The 22,622-nt window shown below is 37.2% G+C and overlaps 1 protein-coding gene across 3 annotated transcripts in view; it reads right to left on the minus strand.

Annotated features, from left to right (window-relative positions):
• Positions 1-7,536: 7,536 nt before the first annotated feature.
• The window catches only part of CCDC171 (coiled-coil domain containing 171), a 161,770-nt gene continuing 146,684 nt past the window's right edge, over positions 7,537-22,622 (minus strand). For 2 of the 3 annotated variants that reach the window (XM_085326234.1, XM_085326236.1), the window contains one exon: positions 7,537-7,639. In XM_085326234.1, the coding sequence (XP_085182360.1) occupies positions 7,577-7,639 (63 nt within the window). In that variant the 3' untranslated portion in view covers positions 7,537-7,576. Of the gene's footprint in view, positions 7,640-16,078; positions 16,370-22,622 lie in introns of those variants that run through there. The other variant, XM_085326235.1, reaches the window with a different exon arrangement.

The following is a 22,622-nucleotide window of genomic DNA, read 5'->3' on the forward strand; positions in this document are numbered from 1 at the left end:
CGCCCCGGCTCGGCCCGCCCGGCCGCGCCGTGCCCATCGCCGCGCGGGTTTGCGGCAGCACCTGGAGCCGTGCACGGCTGGTCGCCCGCCCGCGCGGCGGCATTCGTGGGATTTATCCTCACTCACCTCAMACGCCGGTCGGTCTGCGTTCAAGCCATACTCAGCTCGCAGCATTTAATATGGGGGGATTTTTGTCGGAAATGTTTTTTGAAAGGTCCCTGCAATGCCATATTCGCAATTTAAAGCCTTTTTACTGCTTTTTCTTTTTTTAATTACTAATTAACTCATCTCAGGTTTTGCAACATTCCAGCAAAGAAGCCTTGAACTCCTAACGCATAGTAAAAACTTTGGTGTCAGCATTATCAGCGAGGCACTGTGACACTAACACAGTTGGTGTCAGCCTGCCTAAAATGTACTGAGGTATGAACGTTAAATCATCACAGCTCACGTACAATACTGCAATACTCTAAGTCAGAGCATGTTTTTGCTCTGAAAGGAGGAAAATGCTGCAAAAACAGCATTTTGGGGATCTGCTTCYGAAAGGCTGGGACTGACAGCACTCMAAACAGCCCTGTCACTGCAAAATGATCTCTCTTTCTGACGAGGCTGAGAACAGCCCTGTCTGTCTCTTGGAAATGTTACTTCCAGCTCCCCTGGGCAGGGGAAGAGTAACTGTTGCAGAAGGCCATTTTTCCAGCATGTGTGGAAACAGAGGTGTTCATGACAGAAGGCTCAGCATTTTGGTTCCTTTTGACTTCCACTTACTGATGCAGTTTGAGGGGTCTGAAAATACCATACGTTATTAGAAGTGTGGCTCCTAGCCAGAGCACCCCTAACAGAGAAGAAAGTGAGGAAGTAACGTGGGGGAGGAAAATGCGATTTCATGGGTTAGATTTCCCCCCCCCCGAACTCTCACCACCCCCCCCTTTCTGTTCATGATTGCCTTTGGGAAGTTTAACAGCACTTTTGCTCTCCTTCCCGTCTCTAAGAACAGAGATTAAATCAGAACACTTCAGAAAAGCCCAGACGAAGCATAAAGCACGAATAGCCCTGTTAAACCATCTGCTCATTAGGCACTGGTTGGAAGGCACAGAGGTAATACAGTGACAGGGACTTAGATGGGTGTGAGCAGAAGGGAGAGAGCAAAGAAGTCCTACAATTGAAATCTTCTGCTGTCTTTTCCGTTGTAAGGGGAATGAGTGTAAAAACCCTGTTAGCAAAATCCTGCCAGGCACTGTGGGAGTCAGCATCTTGTGTACACGAACATGGAGTTGGATGGCGTTCAGCGCTTCAGACATCCAACTGTCACAGGTCAGAAAGACATGCTGAGTTGGCTCAACACAACCTCAGAAACTCGTTGCTGTTCCTTTTTCCTTGCCGTTAAGCGTGGCTCTCTGCCACAGCACCACCTTGTTCCTGCATTGAGTGATAATGTTTGTACCAGGTTAATGCCAGGTTTTCCTCTGGTATATCTTTTTCTTCCCCTTCTGCACATCCTGCTGCAACATGATTCACACACCTACTAAGGTGACAGATTCCTGTGTAGACAAACCAGGCAGGAAAGAGCAACTTCCTACTTTCCCTAGAAAATGGGAAGGTGCTGGAGCAAGAGGCACTGAAAAGCAAGAATAGACCAAACCTGGACCCTTAAGCCCTGTCTTCAGGCAGAGGGTCTCCAGATGCACTACGTCTTCCCAAGGAAACCAGGTTCCCAGGGTGCAGGTACCRCATCCCGTGCACGCTCTCCTTCTCTCTTCACCCTTTCCCCAGACAAGAGGATTCAGTCCTGTGGGTCTCTTCCTTTGAACTTCACCATGCCCAGTAAATAAATAATTAAACTGTGAACACTGACTTCTTTTTTTTAAACTCCTGTCTGGTTTCAGTAATTTGCTAGATTTCCTTGTAATTGTTTCTAATTATTCATTGCATTAGCCTGATGAGCTGTAGCTATRTATCTTCAGCAAAAGTAAGATTTGGATACAATATGCCTAAACATCTCYAGTGGGACAAGCTGCAGCGTGTTTCCAGTACGAGGGGGAAGCTTGACAGATACTAGCAGCACAGGCCACTTCTTAACGTGACAGAATGAAGAAACCAAACAAAAAGGAGAATTGGTGCCAATTTTGTAAGTGGATTTAAAGGGCAAGTAAATGCACTTTGCTCGCTTTCAAAAATATTTATCCAGTCATCATTTTCAGGCAGTTTATCATAAAAGTCAGATTACACATGTTTTCCACCCATGCCTCCTGATGGTCTTCACAAGGAACTCACTGAACTGATGCAGTGGAAAAGACACAACAGGAATGATCCTCGTTCCCTCCATTAGGCAAGTACACTCAAACAAAGAATGGAGCATTCAGACTATTTACAAATTGTAACAAGGTTATGCCAAGWATACAGCTTCCTGCACAGGGCTCCACTGAAATAAAAGGGGCTGTTTTCATGAACCGACTTGCCAGGACTAGATCTTGCCTTTCATTTAGCTCCAAGGTTGAAATATTCCATCTTTATGGCAGTTACAATTCAGCTTTGACTGAAACTAACTAGGAAGCAAATGTTGAATTTCTTTAGACTCCTTTGAAAGTCTCAGCCATAGATTAGTGCTGGATTTGGTGCATTTTGATTTACAAGTGGAAAGCATGTGAAATAACAACACAGAAAAGCAAGTACAGTTTGGTGTCTTGGAAGAGGGTAGAGAGCCTGCATCCCATAGCTCTTTTCAAAATTTGCTCTTGGTTAGCATTTAGGGCTAGTCACTTAACCTCTCTGCCTCTGAACTTCCATGTGCAAATGATGGAGATATTAATACTTAACTGTCTCCCGTGATGTCATAGGATCTTTAAATGAAGGTACTTCAGATTGTTTGGTAATAAAAATACAGCAAACCTGTTCCATTTTCTGATGAAGTAAGGGTGCTAATTTGTGAATTGATGCCTTTGGAAATGCATGTCAGAGAACATACAGCTTGTAGCTCCCTTTTGATACATGTGATAACATGATACAGAGCAATGCTAAGCAGGTAAAAGAGTCTGATAATYAACTTGCTTACTTTTTCACCGAGCTTGGACAGGAGAAACAGAGAAATCTCCACAGTGATGCTACCACCACAATTTTGCTATCGAGATCACTGGCTTTGCCAGAAGTCTATAAAGCAGAGTTGAATGTTATGTGAAAACAAACAGCAGGGAATCCTGAATGGCTTATAGACAACCCAGGGAGTAACCAAGGCAGCAATTTTTTTCTTAAACCTTGCACTGTGCAGTGTTGCAATTGACTGGGTGATGCAGCAGCAGAAATCAATTGAAAGCTCTAATAAGGGCTTTGGATACACATGAAGGGAAGCAAGTGAGGAAGATTGCAGATGACATAGYACTGCTCTCTGAATGTGTGTTAGGAATGCAAGAAATGGCGAGCCACTCGCAGTGGTGCCCGTGCCTTCTGGCCTCAGCAGCATGAGAGCAGAAAGACGCTGTGTGGGAAGGCCAGCACTTCAGAAGAGACATTGCCATCAGACACAGGCAGGCCAAGGCTGATGCTGTCCTGAACCTGTCCTGAACTCTCTGCATGCACTGAAAATTGCCAAATGCAGCAAGGCTTGATTGGAAAACCAAGCTGATGATCAGCCATGACAAATGCCGACACGTGCTGAAAGTGAGCGCCTCAACTGCAGAGACGATGGGACATGGAGATGGCCTTTCCGGAGAGGAGCCTGGCACAGCAACAGAGGCATCTGGAGAGCGTTTGCACCCCCCACTGCCCAGTCTGAACCTGTGCTGTGCAGAGAGGGTCAAGCTACAGCTAAAATCGTAACCTCAGTTTCTGAAACATTTTGGAAAAACTAACTTTTGTTTAACTCCAAAAACAACTACCAAACTAGTCAGTACTCACGGTTGAGTCAGCTCTRCTGATGTGGGCTGAGTTTCAATTACATATGTTGGGACTTTGCTGAACTCTAGGAATCCTTCTGAGCTCTCAGCTGATAGCAAGGAGGACCCACACCTGCCTTTCCTGGCTATTTCTGCCCAGTTTGGTTTTGGTGGTGCAATACTCTATGCCAGGATAGACTTTAATGTCAGTGAAATGTAACTATAGAGAAGGAGTAGAAAGGAGAACAGGAAAACATAGACTACAACCTGCCTTCTCTGCATCATGCTCTGTTTTTACAGGTTGTGGACATTATCTAGTCATGCAGCTGCCCCTTTATCTTCTTCATAAATACGAGAAAGAAACCCAGTTTAGAAGAGCTAATTTTAAAAATCTATTTGAAGTATTCAAATGGATGAGAGAACTGCAGAGAAGGGCAATGAAGATGAGGAGGCAGAATACTTGGAGTATACTTATTCCACAGTAGGACATGTTTCAGCTTAGACCAGTCCTTTAAAACTTCTCTGGGCCGTAGTTCAGCAGTCTTCAAATGAGCTTATACTACTCACTGTGTAAAAAAGGCTTTCAAAACCTCAGAGGAAAGGAAAAAAATCCAAAGTTTTATTATTTCTGATACAAAATCTACAAAATCTACTCACTGAAGGGGAGGAGAAACACTGAGAAGCAAACATTGGCTCAGTAATTCTTTAAAGCACTGAGCACCCTAGTAGATAAAAAATCAATTCATTTTATTCTCCTAACAGTCTTGGGTGTAATACAGGTCTTGGTGAAATCAAAGCAGAGAACTGACTTCATTCAGCAGAGTCACTGTTCCACAGAGGAAGCATCTCGCTTTTGTCTCTATGTGGTTTATCAGCCCCGCTCACCGAGAGCCAGCCTCACCCTCCGTTCTCAGAACCACCGCGCTGTCTCCATGCTCGCAAGTTTTTCCCAAATATTTTATAACTGTGTCACATCTGGTTCCCAGCAGCTGATTAAATTGACACACTGGCTTTTCATTCTTTGTCCATCTTCACGGAAGACACATTTACTAGTAAGTAGTTTTTTCTGGCCAACTWGCAAGCTTTAGGGCTTATCTTTTCAATCCACCCACCACATGTTCCCTATTAAATCAGTAAGAAAACTCAGACAGCAAATTGTGCAGCAGAAAACATTGTGCCTTGCAGTTCCCCTGAGCTGCAGAAAAAGAACCTTCTGAAGGTGATTTCTGGTTTATATGGCACCAGACCTTTGAAGTACACTCAATCTGGAATCAATTCCGGAATTTACAGATATGGGTTATCAGCCCTTGTTTATTCACAACGATGAGAAGAGCTTAATTAATACAATGCATATTAGTCAATTCTTTGCTCTTAAACCCTACCTTTTGCCCATCAGCCAATCAATAGGTATTTTAATCTTCTCCCCCTTTCAGATGTGGTTTTAACATCTCTCAGAACACAGTAGCAGACTTCACAATCATTAATTACTATCACCAGCCCTTTCATTTTCTGAACATCAGCAGTTTCTATAATTTCCACTTTTATCCATGTGTTATATTACCCATTCTTATTCACTGTGTACTTCTGAAGCATTTTTTGGATGGCAGAGAGCTTCTATTAAACAATCACATGAAATAATTTTTAATAAAATTTCCTTATTACTTTCAGAATTTCTCGCGTTTGACATGAGAAAAGAAGTAAGAATAAATTTTAGCTGTACAGATACTTCCATATATACCTGCAAAACTTGTTTAAGAGGTGGATAAGGAAAATATAGCAATTTTCCCTGCCACAAATACCATTAAACATATCTTATTTTTAGATATAGACTAACTCAGGGAAGCTTAGGTGATAATTAAATCCATCACAATGAAAGTGTTTGAAGTTCTGGCAGTTCACAGCATATCTACAGTCATATTTTTGTTGATCTTTGGTCACATGTAGTACAGGACAGCTGTGGACATGACTGGATGTTTGTTTTCTTTACTTTTGTTAATCAATGAAATCAAGTTACAAGTAGATTTGGAAGAAAAACTCCAACTGAACTCTTCATTTCCATTTTATTGACACAATTTATTTTCAAATGGAGACGGAGATTTAGTTCACCTCCTACATTCATTTTCATCATTTCATTCCTCTGTAAAAATTTCTGCCAGTGGCTTGCTTGCACTTATTTGCTGCAAGACTTTAGGAATTTGATGACTTTAGTCACATTATCCTTGTGGCGGTATCATGGAATGATGAGGTAATGGTCATGAACCAGAAATGGCTCCTAGACAAACTAAACATTCTTGGGGACTATAAGCCAAAGACAGAGACAGCAAACCATGGAATTTTGGGACATGCTTCTCATCGCTTTTTCTGTGGAGACAAACCTCAGATTTACAATGACTGAATTCCCCCTTCAATCTATCATTAGATTGATTGCTCTGTGCCTGTATGTTGGTGTGTCTTGTTGTTACAGCAGTGCAAACTTTGCTGTTTCATGTTTCTGCCAAGTGATTAGATTAATTTTAATGACATTCATACCACCTTAACTATGACCTTCACGTTCCTTTAAGCACCTACCTTGGAATTTTTAATTAACATGTGAATAATATAATTCATTAATTTTTTTTTAATAAAAGCTGTTGAGTTTGTGTAATAATGATGAAATAATTCTGTCCTTGGGGATAGGACACCTTTCTAGATAGACCCTTCACAGTATGAATAACTGCAGTAAAGAAAATAAATCAAAATATCACTTAGAAACAACTTACATTGGTAGTAAGAAAAAGAAAGCTAGGGTATCAAGTTTACAAGCTAATTTAGTGAGCCTATACTTCTCACACCATGTTTAAACTCTGCTCAAATATAGTGGCAGTACTAGAAACTCCTAAAATTGCAGTAATTGAAACCATTTTCTTTCTTCTATTTTTCTCTTAGAAAACTTTCCCTTTGGAAAAGGCAAAGAAAAAAAAAGAAGATCAGAAAAGATAAAATTCTTCTTGTGAAATAATATATGTACAGTCATTGAAAGGCACAGAGCAGATACAGAGGAAAATGAGAATGAAAAGTTAAAGAAAAGCCTGCAGAAGCGATGCAGAAATTTCTATCACAACACTTTCCTCAGGACTGGCCCAGATTTCAATCTACAGTCAATCCAAATAATTCTTACATATTTCATCTTCCTGTGTCCAAGATTCATATCTTCATGAGAGCTTCAGATTTGACTATAAAATTATAGTCTCTAAATTGGATGTGAATTAGACAACTGGTTTAATGAAAAAAGGTCACTAGCAGCTGCTCAGAGAAATAAGTTTGTATTTGACTAGTTCACACGGTGAACTGTAACTACTCCATGAACTTTGTAAGAGGTTCTTGCAGACTCTGACAAGAGGTAGAAATCATTTCAGTTATTAAAAGAAACCAACTCCTTTTGTGCAGCACCAAAAAGAGGAAACTCCTCCCTTTCAAATTATAAATCTTTATAGTGCAATTCTTTCTAGCTAGGAGGAGGACTTCAGACACTTTTTCAAATAACCCCAACTGCTTAATCTGTACCCTTCACGAAGTCAAGCTGTGTGTGTACGTGAGAAAATTTCAACATTTTTGCTGAAATAGGAAGAATCTTATGGTTCTACTTGGTCCACGCTAAAACTAGACACTTCTGATAAGGGAAGAAACCTAATTTTCCTTTGCAGAGAATGGCATTTTATGGTGTATGAATCTTAATGCTTTAGCAGCCTGGTCAGGACCCATGACCACAGAAGACTACTGGATGCAAATCTCTCCTGCAAAGAAAATAGAGAGTAGATCTATTAACACAGTTATTTTTATTTCTGTAGAAAAATGGAAGCTTCTGATTTTAATTTACAGGAAAATATGACTGGTCTATTCATAATAGGTCTTATTTATCACTTCCTTTTAAATGTACTATTAATGACAGTCCAAACCCAAATCAGCCAGGGTGTTCTCCTTTAGGTTTTAAGCAATTTGTCTGAAATTCTAGCAAATCCAGTATCCCTGTAGTAATATTTATTGATTTCCCAGGCTTTACCAGTGCAGTGATCAGCCAATCATGCAGGTATAGAAGTGCAAATCCAAACAAACTGAATATTCCACAAATACCTAATAAAGATACTTAATGTAGTTACAGTTGTTAAGGTGATTKTTTTACAATTGGAGAAAATTTGCATTTTCAGTAAATTAGAACACCTTCATAGATCACAGGACATTAATACAGAGCAGATGATAATTTTGCATTTTTCAAGAAAGTAATATTTTTCATAAAAGTATTGTACAAAAACAGGTAGACATTCTCACTTAGAAGAATTAGCATTCATGCTCTTGGACAAAGAGATTCTATCTTGACTTTTTTTTTTTTTTTTTTTTTTTTTTTTTTTTTTAAGAGGAAGATTTGAGATGCAGGGTGTGTGGGGGGGTTCTCTTTCTTGAAAAAGGGAGTCATGTCCAGAACTTGATGTCCAGATCTTAATTTAGTGATAAAACTACACAAAACCCTTCCTCAAAAATAAGCAAAGCATTTTGCAACTGTACAAGGCTACAGTATACTTGATGTCCTCTGAAGACATCCRAAGATTTCTGGTTCTTCTGTTCTTTCTGATCCTTCACAATTAAAACTAGATTGTTTCTGTAAATTAGGATGTCCATTAGGAAAATATTAGCACACTTTTTCTAATTGTTTAGTTTTATGTGTCTTCCTTTTTATAGCTTTTTGAATAACTGACTAGAACTGTTTTGCAGTTAGCCTACAACTGTGCTATCTGGCACACAAGGCTTTTAAAGGGGTTTATCTCCAGTGCTGAACAATGTAAACTTCTCAGCTTGCTGGTACTCATCAAGCTCCCCTCTCTCTCTTGCTAAAAATTTAACACATTCTGCCTGAACAGAGGTTCAAGAGTTCACCAAGCAACACTTGGTTCTCTTTGCTTGCCATAACTGCTTCTGGGTAAAAAAAAGAAGCTCCACACAATGTATACAACATATAACAGCATATAAACCACAGAGTGCTAAAGAACACTTATTAAATAAAATAAAGCATTAACATGTTTAGAAAGTCGGCACTCAACTCAAACATTCATGTGCTAACACACTGCATGGACAGTTAGACTTTGAGCTACAGTAGGATCCTGCAAGTTTGCTTGTGATTTTACCCCTCTCTATTGCTCTGCACTCTTTGAGGGACAGTGCTGTGTTTGTGGAAGCTGGAAAGATTTATTTTTTTCTCTTGAGCCAGTCGCAGATGGAAGAATCGTGTCCCACTCCAAGTGTAGAAGCACTAAATGCCCCGCCTGCTGAACTCCACGGTATATAGGAGGCTCAACCCAGAGCTTGGAAGAAGGCAAGTCTGCAAACTAAACTAGCAGTCCCTACTGTGAAATAGCTAATTAGATTCCAAACATTTTCATGGCAYCTTACATACCAGGAGGAAACCAAACGTGTTTACTTAAACCCACAAAGACAGGTACTTTAAGTGAGCTGCTACTTCTAAGATGCATTGACTCTTACAGTCTTCTATGTGATTTACCACTAACAAAAGACTCAGCCACTTAGGTATACCTTAAGGAGCCCACAAGTTAAAAACAATGTTCCTGATGTCATCTAATAAGGCAGTATCAGAACCAGGAAGCTCACACAGCACATCAGAAGATCCATATAAATTTGGTCCATTTGCAGTTGCATCAGCCAGGCTGGCTCACATCAACTTGAAAAATGGCATTGGCTTGCAAAAATCAAAGTAGTCATAACTCACGAGCATTTACAAACTTATTTCCAGGACACAGAATTCTAATGACTTCCAGAAAGTAACCCGCAGTCATGAGAAAAATCCTGGAAAGCACAGAGCCCAAAAGCATAACAAAGCTCTTTGGGAACAGACAAACAGCATGCTGACTACTTCAGCCAAAAGAAGAAGCTATAGAGCAGCTGTCCATATGAGGGCTGTTATTTTGGAAGCATTATTCTACTCTACAAAATCATGGTATGAAATACCATGCCCTCACTTACCCCACCTTGTGCATACAAGCCCTTGTATGCTCACCAGTATGTATCGCCTCCCAGATATCTCTTTAAAGGCTTTTAAATGCACCACTAGGTGTATATTCTGTATCTTTCTTGCTGTGCCAGTCTTTATTGCTCCTTGAAGGTTTTAGACTGGCATGGAGACTTAACATTGAGAAACATATAAAGAAAGGACACAAAATTATTTTTTTCAAACAGACAAAGATAAGATGAAAAACCATTCGCACATCCTAAGGCAAGCTTACAAAAGCAATCACAAAATGCTCCTGTAACAAACCTCTGCCTTCTGGAGTTGGCTTTGCACTTTTCAAGGTTCACTTACTAACTTATGTAACACACCCATCACAAAATCTTGAAATGAATACATTTATCTAACGACAGAGAAATTCCATCTTCTCAGTCCTATCAAAAGGCAGCCTGAAAATATAGATGAGAAAAAAAAATTGAGTTCATTTTTCCTGTCAATGTATAATGAATGTTGCCACCATTTAGACACAGAGGATTCCTCCTCCAGCAAAGTAAGATAGTTCTGTCTTCTGCACTATTTTTCTATAGCAGCACAAAATGTCAGTGGATACTTTGCTAAGAGAACTTTCTGTCAACAATCAGTGTTTCACTGGCATTAATGTACAGTAAAAGACAACGAAGCATGACTCAATTAAACCATCAAATACTGCATTTAAATAACATTAACCCCTGACATTTTAAAAGAACTGTGCAGGATTTTAGCTGCATGACTCTTGTTAAGGTCAGTGCTTAAATATATACAGCTTCCCACCCCAAGTGTCTGACTTATCCCTGTATCAGTAAGAGAATCAAAACTGAAACCAGGATCTACCTTGTACGGCAAACACATTGCAAAACGGACTTCTCCCATGCTACTGTTTRTAGGAAAAAGGTTTATTAACCTTCACAAAATATAGAGGTAGGAAAAAAATTCATATTTAATTCCTAATTCTCCTGCTTTCTGGTTAAATACCATATGAGCACAGGATTCTGAAATTATTTTTTACAGTTTTATTAAGTAAAAATCTAAAATATTATCAGAAAGTTGCAGAATGGGGTACTGCTTTAAGTCTCAGCCTCTGTCAGCAGAATACAATGCATTAGAAAGACTTTCTGTACGAAGTCATGATGGGGTCAGTGTTGCTGGRGCTGGCAAATCCCGACAGTGATCACTGGAAGTTACTGAAACTCCTTCCTGTTTCATATGAATGCACCACTGCTAGGCACATGTGGCAGATTCTAACAGCTAAAGAAATTTTCCTTGTATAGGGTAAAGGCGTATGCCTTACTTAAACTACTGTTCACAAGTATATAGTCTATGATTTTTGTTGCCTGGACTTTTAGAATCAGACTCACCACTGTGAATTAAACCATTAAAGTGCTTACAAATCAACAGTTATGGGGCTGCTGCATGAGTAAAACAAAAATTAAATAGCTATGTATCATGCAGAGAGAAATGTAAAGCAATTAATGATTATGTACTAAATGTAATTGTCTTGTTGCTTTAACTTCGAACAATCTTCTTTACCATTAGGCAAAGATTAAAAAAACAAAACAAAAACCCAAACTGTTCACTCTCAAGAAAGTAATTTCACAGTAATGCTTGTAATACTTGTGCTTAAAGTAAACTCAATGTATTTTATTTTTTAAAATTAGTTCCTTTTATTGAATTATCTAAAACAAAATCCAACAAATTCTGAGGCCTGGGCACAGTAGGGCCATGAGAAGGCAAGAGATATAATATCAGTAATGATTACTAGTGTTATTACCTTATGATGAGGCAGGAAGTATTGTAGAAGTGGTAAAAAAAAAAAGAATTGAAAGAAAATTGTCTCATGGATCTCCCTACCTCTTCCTGAGTAATCCTCAGAAACAGAATTTAATTTTAAAGACCCTTCTTCATTTTTGTGTCTTTGTCCTTTTTCAGCTTTATTATGCTACTAGTGACCAGAAAAGATAGACAAAGATTTAGTTTCATACGTGGTGATCATGAGAGACTGGATCATAAAACAAGAAACAATTTTTTWAAAAATCCACTTACAATACATAAACTTGTATAATCCCTACCTGCTGCTCCCTATGASAGCAATCAGATCCATATTAGCGTGACAAAAACCATGTCACCTTCCATATTCCTCTCATAAGGAAGGTCCATTTGCAGAYCTGAAAATGAAATCCAACTCTACATTTATAAAACTGAAGTCATATTAAAGGTGAAGAATTTACYAGAGTCTGCATTTACACCACTTTTAATCCAAAAACATCGCACATAAAAARGTAAAAAAACAGAATTTTCATTTATAAAAAGCTAATAGATTCCATTATTTTAGATGGATAGGAACCTCATGTTCAACATGGGGAAAAGAAAAYACTTAAATACTTTCCAAATAAAATACTGAGGTACATTTTGGGGCCAGATATGGTGTGAAATGATTGTCCAAAATGGATCAGCAAGGGCTTACRAAGGCCGAAGTAAAGCCAAATTAGTGAAATTCTAATAACTTTACCAAGCAGGATGAAAGCTGGAAGGACAGGAAAGGGCCTCCTGAAAGGTTATTTTTGTGAAGTTAGATTTCAAGGTCAACTGAAAAAAAAGATGGAGAGGAGCAAGCCTGGTGCTTGTTAGCAGCAGCAGAAGAAAGATGCTCTTCACATACAGATTTCTAATCAGGAGTGATTACTGACCAAAGGCTCCTTGGCTTTCAGGCACCAAAGAACAAACAAAGAACACCACTCTAAAGCAACTTTGTATTTTAGAAGACAGATTAAGTAATTCTTAGGAGCTAAGTTATACCACAGAACACATAGACTTACAAAAAACCTTGGATAAACTGGATAAACTTTTAAGTATATGATGACAGCAGCATGATCAGATGCTGCTGTAAGTGATCAAATAATCAAACTCACTGAATTCACACACAGGTAATATAAAATAATACATTTCATTTAACAGAGAGGTTTCAGAGTGTTTGGAGTTCTGAGAGCCCTTTAGATAACAGAGTAACCCACAATGGAGTATTTGTGGGGTTAACTTACTAAGAAGATCCAAGATTTTTTCTAGCACTGGACAAAACTCCCATAATTGTATATCAAACTTAACTAACAGTTATGCTTGTGCTGAAGTTGCAAATAAGGGAGGGGAAGAGCTAAAAAGCTCTTCTGAGCTACTACTGCAGTCCTAAATGCTAACAATATGAGAAATAATCTTATAATGTAGTCATCTAAATACCCAAGTTCTTTGCTGAGTACACACACAAACAATTCATACTAACTACTCTAAAACTTTCTCTCCCAGGGAGGTTAATCATATACTCTGCAGTCTATGTAGAGGGAAAAAATGTTATTCAGAAATGAGTTGGAAAATAAATGAGTGGGAAAATAAATTAGTATGAATTTTGTTTGGAGACCTATCAGAAGAAATATCTGTGATCAATTATTTGTCTTGCCAGGCTCCAAAAAACAGGGAAACTATTCCAACTCCACCAACATCCACTCCAAGAAAACAGTTTGGTTCTTCTCATGAAACAGTGCTAACGATGGAGTGGAGGTTCCCACAACGAAGCTGTCCTCTTGACATTCTGCATCCAAACCATGCAAAGCTTTGAAAGTGAGCAAGGCTCAAGGTGTCAAACTGTACAGTCTTTGAAGGAAGGCAGAAAGAGCAGACTATACGAGTCAGCTAAGATGCTCTTTTGGCAGCTACTGTTGCCACATCCTACACAAGTATGATTTTCAGTGTAGCTCCCAAAAGAAATGCTCTGGTGGGAGCATTTGTAGACTACTAATAGGGGATCCATCCAGCTGGATTTCTTCTATTCCTTTGGAAATTATCACAAACTCCAATTTATCAGATGCCTGGAAAAGCAACACAAGAATATCTGACAAATGATGATCTAATGTATTACTCAACAACTTCTCCATAACATGGGAAAAAGGCTTGCCTTTTCAATGGGGATGTCTGATATTTAAACAACGTACATTACAAAGTCTCTTCAGAGTGAGTGGGTTTAAGAAGAATAGCCTAAAACTCCCAGTTGGTCAATATTTAAATGGAGTAATTGAGGTAGGCCTCCTCCATTAAAAAAGAAAAAGTTACTAGTTTTCATGACGAATGACAGCTCACGAGATTATTCCTGTTAACTACAGTCACTTTGACATAGCTCTGGCCCCTGTGAAACCTTATGAAGCTCATGCAAGTAGCAGCTATAGTAGCAGAGAGAGCTCAGATCTGGTGATGGTAAAATGTTGATTTCAGGTAAGAAATATATTTCAGAAATAAATTCTTTTTCTATGTGCATGTACATTATATCACATGCAGTGCCAATGATGATAGAAGGAACAACGATGCAGCCTGTGATTTTCTTTAGTACCTTGACATCATATCAGTAATGAAGACTAAATACATCATCATAAATAAAAGGAGTGCTCTTCCTGTATCAGCCAACTTTCACATTTGAGAGATCTATTTGATTTATTATTTTGTGTGGCTCTATATTAGCATATATACATACATACACCCTGTGGCTACAAATAATGGAYTAGGAAAATGGACAAACACCCGAAAAACTTGGAAATCTTTTAAAATAAACCTCTTACATCTTATTTTGGAGATTTGTGTTAGCCTCTTCAGTACCTGAAAACAAGGATATTTGCAAGACTTCTATCATTATAAGCAGTACTATTATCTATGTAAATACTGTTTTCCAGCAAAAATGGAAATTCAGTATTCAGGACTCCTTAAAATCAAATCCTGCTTGTGACATATCAGAAAAAATTACAAATTCCATAATGCATAATATTATTTTTCTAATGTATCACTGGCCCATAATGAGAACCAATCTATTATATGGATTTTGCATTCAATCTTTTTGTCAAAAACTAAATAGTACATCAAAAGTTAATAACACTGGGGAGTTTAGAGATTAATACAAAAACAAATGGTGTATTACAAATTTTCTTTTGTTCTTCATTCACAATGATGAAACTGCTAGGATTTAACCTTTAAGGGTTAAAGAGTTTAATCAATGTCAATGTCTGATCTTCTGAAGGCGATAAAGAACAGTCTGTCTAGCGATACCCAACAGAACATCACTTTGTCAAGCCACAAAGCGCCCAAAAGCTTGTCAAGTAAGTTACCAGAAACCTCTTTGTGGTTAGAACTCAGCTCCTTCCTGCTTGACCTATTATTTGATATTTGACCACTTGGTTGCAAGACACTTGCTCTTTCCAGCTGAAATGTCACTGGGGCATCTTGTCAGCTCCCCGACATCTCGGCCTGACATACAATTTTACTTTTGTGTGCTACAAGGCAGAAAATGCAGGGCAATGGCCTTGCTTTAAATTCTGTCAGCATCAAAGATGGGCGTCACTCTTGGGTCCTACCAACAACAACAAAAAAGGAGTCTATTTGAAGGTCAAAACAGCCATTACTTTAAAGCCTTTCAGCTTAAACTAAATACATTACCTGCAACACTGGTTTGGGAACTGTCCTTATAAAGTACATAAACATATAATCAGAAATCCTCCCTGCACAATTGTTCTTTCTTATGAAATGCAGACTTGATAAAAGGGTGAGTTTTCAACGCCTGCAGGGACCAGATTCAGCAGTTAACTTAACTTGTTCAAATAGGCAAGTGGTATCATGTAGCTTTACAAGGAGCAACCTGACCTTCTCACATTGACCAGCAGTGACATTATTGTGCAGGAAGAGAAGCAGTCACATCATTTCTGTTTTGCACAACCTGCTTAAAGTTTGCAACTAAATGCTTGTCTTCAGTTGAGCTGACAAGAGAAAAGAGGGGGCTCAGTGAACCATGGCAGGGCTGCCATGAAATGACAGGAATCATTGGCATACATTTCAAATAGCTCTCTCAATCCTATTAAAGTATTGCAGTCCTGCTTTAAAACAGACAAGTATGAAACAACTTTGATAGATAGAGACTAAAATGGCTTATTGATTTTTTTTTTTTAAGTCTGAGGAAAATTACCCCAAATGTGTCATTCTTTAACATTTAAAAATATATTACATAAAAAATGAGCAACTGCAATAAATAAAACTTTAAAAAAAATGTTTTGGTATGCAGGGAATGAGAAGCATAGAAATGTGAACCTATGAACACACATTTTCATAAAAATGTAAAATTAATGTCAAAAAATGCATATGCTGAACTACAACTCAAAGGTAGCAACAAAATTGCACTTTAATTGCATCATTTTACATTAATACATTTTTTTCCTTCTAAAAGATTATCGATACAAAGAATCTTAAAATCCATTTTCCATTGTTCTTTTGGGACTGGATGTGACATCCAGGCTGCAGGAATAGGCTGAAGATTGCGAACTGGTTCTATTGTGTGTAAAACTGTAGGATGTGTCAGGCTCAGCTTGTAATGGCAAAAAATCTGGGATATAATTCTGGTCCAGCTGAATTCCTAGCTTGAAGCCATGGTGATGTTTGAACTGTCTCTTGATTCCTGGAGTAAAATAAAATAATAAAAAAAACAAACCAAAAAGAATCTACACTCAGTATGAAACAAGCAAGAAAAATAATTTCTTTATACCATACACAAATGTATGTATACGGAAATATTTGCAAACACTTGTTTCTTGCTGCAAATATTTATTTAAATTACATGATACTGAAAATCTGTATTAACCTTTGATAAGAAGCAGAAAAGGATAGGCTAATAAGCTTGTGGAATCTGCACTAAGTGCATTATCCTATGTTACTTGAGGTACTTCAAATGTTTACAGAAAACTTCTCTTTCTCCTCATTATTATTTTTAGGGTGCTTTTTTGATCAAGTAAACAAACATTCTACCAACTCTATATTTTTGTCATTAGGGAGAATATGCTATGCCACCCATGAAAGGTATTTTAAATAAATTTTACCATTACTTAAAATGAAATGCTCAGTAATCTTTTCAATGTTACTCTGTTAGAAGGTGGTAAGAGAATATACATTGAATGTATATTTTTTGGAAACATGATTCATATTTCAATGAGTCTAGACATTCAGTCAAACAGTTACAAAGGTTAGACCAGTTAAAATTCAACATTAAAGAACTAGCAGCACAAAAACATTGTGCATCCTACCTTTAAAGATTATAGATAATAGTAGTATATCCCCATCAATAATTTTCTAAAATGCTAAATAAAGAAACTCTGTATTCTCTCAAATATCCATAATAATGATAAACAAAGAAAATAGTATCATATTGTTCTTGTGTCTTTTACTGGCATATTTTAATCAATGCATTATATAGCTGTGGAAATTACAATGAATTATTTCATCAGGCCATAAAATTGTGAAAAATTCACATACAAAACATAATTATGAAAAAAATAAAAAGATACTGAAAGACTGTTATCTTATATTTGACTTTTTAAATACTCCTTGGCATTTCAAGAGGATACATCCATACATACACAAGCAGGTATAAACACAGACTCTAATGTATAGATTCATATATAGCCACAGAGGAGACAGAGAGAGTAAGAGCGAGTGTGTGTCTATGTATTCATATTTCAACTAATCTAGAGATTCAATCAGATGTATAAACACATATTCATGCAAGATTCCGCTTTCCTCTGCTACTATTGTGGGAGAAAAATCAATGGTTGCCTCTAACATCTACTTCAACAGTTTCCTTTGGTATGGATTCTTTTGATTTCCTGAAACACCACAAGCTATCTTGTAACTACTCAAAAAAAATAGGTTGTGCTAGACTTTTATGAAGAAATCATTTGGCAGCAAATTTAGACGATTGTTTCAGGGAGATATTTAAAATGATATAGTGTCTTGAATTTGCTAAATTCCGGTGGTTACAAGGATGAGACAACCAAAAGAAGTGGCAGTTACTGATCTCTAACACTGTAGCATTTCACTGCTCAACACTATGCAGAATGGGAACTATTAAAAGCACAAAAAAGCCTTGCTGCATTTATATCTGCACGTTTGAAATGAGATCTCAATAACAACATCCACCTATTATATTGATTAACAGTTTGCTGTTTGCATGCTTTAACTAGCTGACCACATAGCCAAAAATTTTCTCTAAAATAAGTCATTCGTATAAAAATTTGATAATATTAACATATGCAAATAATATGTAATTCTAAAAGACTTTTCTGAGTGTAGGTAAATGAAATCTCTAAGACATAAGCTATAAACTGGTTTCACTCTGGGTAACAAGTATCAAAGATTAATCTATATGTATTGGTTTGAACTGCTTTCAATGTCAAATTAATCTGAGTATCATTATCATTAAAAATCACCTGCTAAAATTAAACTCTCACACTACACTTTTTCCAGGTGCAGTGATTTTTATTTTTGAGGAATATGGCATCAACCTAAAAAGGAGATAAGAAATCAGATTTCCTTTGAGAGTTGTTAAAAAAAAAAAAGAAAAAGGTATGAAACTTAATGATTGGCAGCAAGTCAACAGACTATGTTACAGTAAAAGCTTCATTGTTGGGGGAAAAAAGCTCTGTTTTAGCTACCCAGACCCTCTGCTGTACTTTGTACCAAGAACAGAATACTATTCATCAAACAGAAGGGAAATAGGATCTTACACCAATGTGATTGATCTAAAAATATCTTGGCTGTTATTGATAAGAACTGTTTTGATCCCATACTATTATACACACTTGATGAACAAAAAAATAGCATTCTATGTGTTAATTAAAAAAACAAACAAAAAAACAAACAAAAAAACCACAAAACACTTCTCACTGTTACAGTACACTTTGGCTGAACACTCACCTGAATGCAGGAATTTTCAAGGCAGTTTTCAATTTTCAATTTCAATTTCAATTTCCCTAACAAATTTTCAATTTCCCTAACAGACCCCTTTCAACATTATTGTACTTACAGACCTTCCTAAGACATGTATTAAACGGATAAACTCAAATGACTATGCCAGAGCTGTGATGGTAATCCATCATATAAATACGCATTTTGGTAATTTTTAGAAGAGGATTTATGTGTCTTAAATAAGCCCTACACAGGTACATCTTTACTGTAGCACTTATTTTCTCAACAACTGTAAATTATTTTGTCTAAACTGTTACACTTCATCAGGTAAATGGATATTTAGGACAAAATATATCTAGCCAGAATAGGCTCTCAAAATGTTTATGGAACAGAGTAATTGGTCATGTTGCACAGTTATTTTTCAAAGACTGTCAAGTCTAAGTTTATGAAACATGTCTTCCCAAAAACCAAAATACGAAAGGTTACTCTAGATTATGAAATAATTGCTCTCTAAATTAGATTTAACTTAAACCATTTTTTAGTAATAGACAAGGAAAAAGGTTTCTAAAACAATTATACTCTGTGTTTTTCTTTGGTGACTAAGCTATGGTCATAYTTAGGAACTAGTTTGCAGATTGTCTCATGAAATATAAGCTGTTACACCAAAGTTAAAACTGATTTCTAGTGCGCTGCTTTCCTATGTATGACATTGTGGGCAATATTATAATACTGTCATATACTATACCCTTATGTATCTTTTTACTGAAATATCAGCCTCTTCAAAAACATCATGTTGTAATCACAGGCACTCCATTTTGATTTTATACAGCAGTACTTACAGAATAATATGCACAGTTTGACACTTGGAATTAGAAGACTACACATATGTTTTGATAATGGTGCAAACAGATAACTATAAACCATTGTAAGAAGTATATTGTTTATTTTCAGTTGTAGCAGTACAAAATCTATAACCAGAGCTGAAACCACAAATCAGTCACCATGGTTTCAGCCTTCAAAGTTTATGCAAGGAAAATTTTACTGAACAATCACCTTTATTATAACCCACTGCAACTTTTCCATTTTCTTCCATTATGTGTATTCTACAACAGTATCTCCTTCCAATTTTGGGATTTCCTACCGTTAATTTTTGTCACTTCAAACTGCTTTCAAATATTCAGTTTCAGAATACTGTAGCTTATACTTCCCTTCCACTTTCTTAACATTCACATACTTAAAACATGCAATGTTAAAAAAAAACCCAAAAGCAAAAACTGGTAAGGTTCTTCATGAGTTAAGATTTCAGAGTTGTGAATAACAAACTTGCATATGTCATTTTGACCAAGATAAGTAAGAAACAAAAACACTTAAGAGTCAGATCAGATGATGACTGTGGTAAGGGACGGAATATAAGGGCAGAAAGAATAATACAGAAATTACAATAAATATAATAACAGACTCAATTATGGACATTCCTTGGGTGCAGTTCAAATGCAGAGGCTGCTGATAAGCTCAGTGTTGTATCACTTGCTGAACTGCACGGCCAAAGGCTGACAACCTACTGAAAATCAGTGTGAAAACCACACGATACCTGGTATGTAAGACGCCTGTCAGCAAACAGACAAAGAAGCAGCATGCCAGTGTTTTCTTTTGAATTCCAGCATCCCCTAAAACCTCGGAAGAGGCTGTAGCACAGCCACTCAAGAGTAGGAAGTAGAAAGAAGCACAAAGTGAGCAGAGATGCAGAGAGTAATGGAGGAAAGTGGGTAAGGGTCAATATATTTCTCCATAATTGATTTCTGATAACGATTCCTTCTCATCTCTTTCCCTCATCCCAACTCCAGAACATATACACACACAGTAATACCAATAAACTGCAAACCAAAKAGCCAGTCATGTTCTTTCCAGCTTCTCCTGTCTCTCATTGTGGATTGTACCACTGTTGGAGAAAATGCTCGTTTTTAATAACTATTGTGCAGCGTTACTGTGGAAAATCTTCCATTTCCCCACAAAAAGATGYAAACTTCCAGATCACTCAGAATCTCCTTCTCAGACTGCTGTTTCCAACACTGAGCTGCCTTTTCCATAAAATGGCAGTTACCATCGACTTCCAATATACTGCTTAATCTTTTGGTGTTGGAAGTAGGTCAAAAGCCTTCTCTCACTCTCTGTCAAATAAAACAGCAGATTGATGAAAATGCTAAAAACTTGAGCTTCAAATGGAAAATAGGTGTCATTTTAATATAAAGCTAGTTAGCAAATTTTGTTATAACAAAAATGTATGTGAGTCAAAACAAGAGAGTTTGCTTCCCATGCCAATGATTTCACAGTTTTGTATGCTGAGGCAGCAGGGCTAAACTAGTGCTCTGACACAAGCACAAAGTAACAACACAGTAATATCCAGCATAAATTTTAATTGTCAGCACTCCTGTATGGATTCCACAAACATTTGCTCTAAGAAAATAATTCAATGGTTTGTCAACTCAGTACATATCAAGTCACAAAGGCAGACATACAAAAACTTTCTTCCTTGGGTGCTGCTAGTCAACTACAGTAACAGCTTTCTTCATTACCAAAAAATTTCCTTTTCCATTTTCAGCAGTTTTGTACAAACAAAGGATTCTGAAATACTTGGAAGTTATAATTTTCTCCTTCTTTTATAGTACTTTAGCATTTAAAGTGTTCAGTGGAATCACTCTCTAGAGACTCCAATTAAAAACAGTTAAGAGAAATTTCATACTAGATTTATTTTTCTGAAATGAACTTCTCCTTCATTCAAACTTGGTATGTTTCAAACATACTTAAAATTGGCACATTTGAAGAACACGTGATCGGATTAATTATCACAGATGAACATCTTATCTTCGATGTTTTGTTGAATGAATGATTAAGAATTTGATCTTGCATTGGTAAATTTGATAATTTCTAAATATTTTGGTGAAAATTCACTACACAGCCGGCTTAGTATGTTTCTCTTCCAAATACTGCCTTGGAAAACAAATGAAAGTTTACAGTTTTCAGGTCAAGTTCTCTGTACTGCACGTTAGGAATACCAAAACATTAGGTAAATTATTGTAGTGCACTATTTTCATAGTGAAATATTTAGTCTACATTTTGATTTTGATCCAAGTTTCCGAATTCTTTAGTAATGGAATACAGTCTCACTAAAACGAGGGACTTACCAGTATCCTTCCACTTCCTCAGGAATAAAGGCAACTTCTATTGATTTACTTTTAACCTGACTAGCAAACTTGAATCACTATTGCTGTGTTGTGCTGTGTATTGCAACCATCATTGAAGGGTATACTGTACTCTTATTAAACTGTTGTGCCATTTTTCCATGCTTTGCCTCATTATATGATATTGTTGTCATCTTCAACCAATGCTCCTCTCAGTTCTAGCAAGTTCTATCCTAGTACATGAGTTTTCCCACGGATTCTCACTGCCTCTGACCAGTACGTGCATCTGTGATGGTTGTCTTCACAGTTTTGCTTCTTTCCAGCCAGAAGATGAGAGAAAGACTACAATTAGAGGCTAAATTGCATATGATTTCAATATCATGCTGAGGTACAAGCTCATGAGCTCATGGAGTAGTCCTCTACACTTAGCCTCTTTTCCTGCCAGTAATAGTGGGAAAACATTCCCTATTTAATAGTTTAAGGTGTCAAGCCTCATATTCTCCTGAGAAATGTATTCAGTCATCAGCTGAACTCCTAGGTGTAAGCCTTCAAAGTCCAATATAAGCCTTCAAAGTTTCTTGAATTGCATGTATACTGCCATTCTAGCAGAAAAAGAGGAAAAAGTGTATTTACATTCATTTTGCCAAACATTAGCATCTTCTGTCCAATCATTTGAATGCAGAAGTGTTAGAAGAAAACAGCTTAGAGAACAAGGGTTGACATAGACAGTGTGAAATCTTAAGGTGCTTGAATGCAATGAGGGAGAAAGTGAGACAGAACCACATTTCATCT

This window comes from Rhea americana, unplaced genomic scaffold (genome assembly GCF_003343005.1).
Source record: "Rhea americana isolate MKP2758 unplaced genomic scaffold, rheAme1 scaffold_129, whole genome shotgun sequence".
Taxonomy (NCBI): domain Eukaryota; kingdom Metazoa; phylum Chordata; class Aves; order Rheiformes; family Rheidae; genus Rhea; species Rhea americana.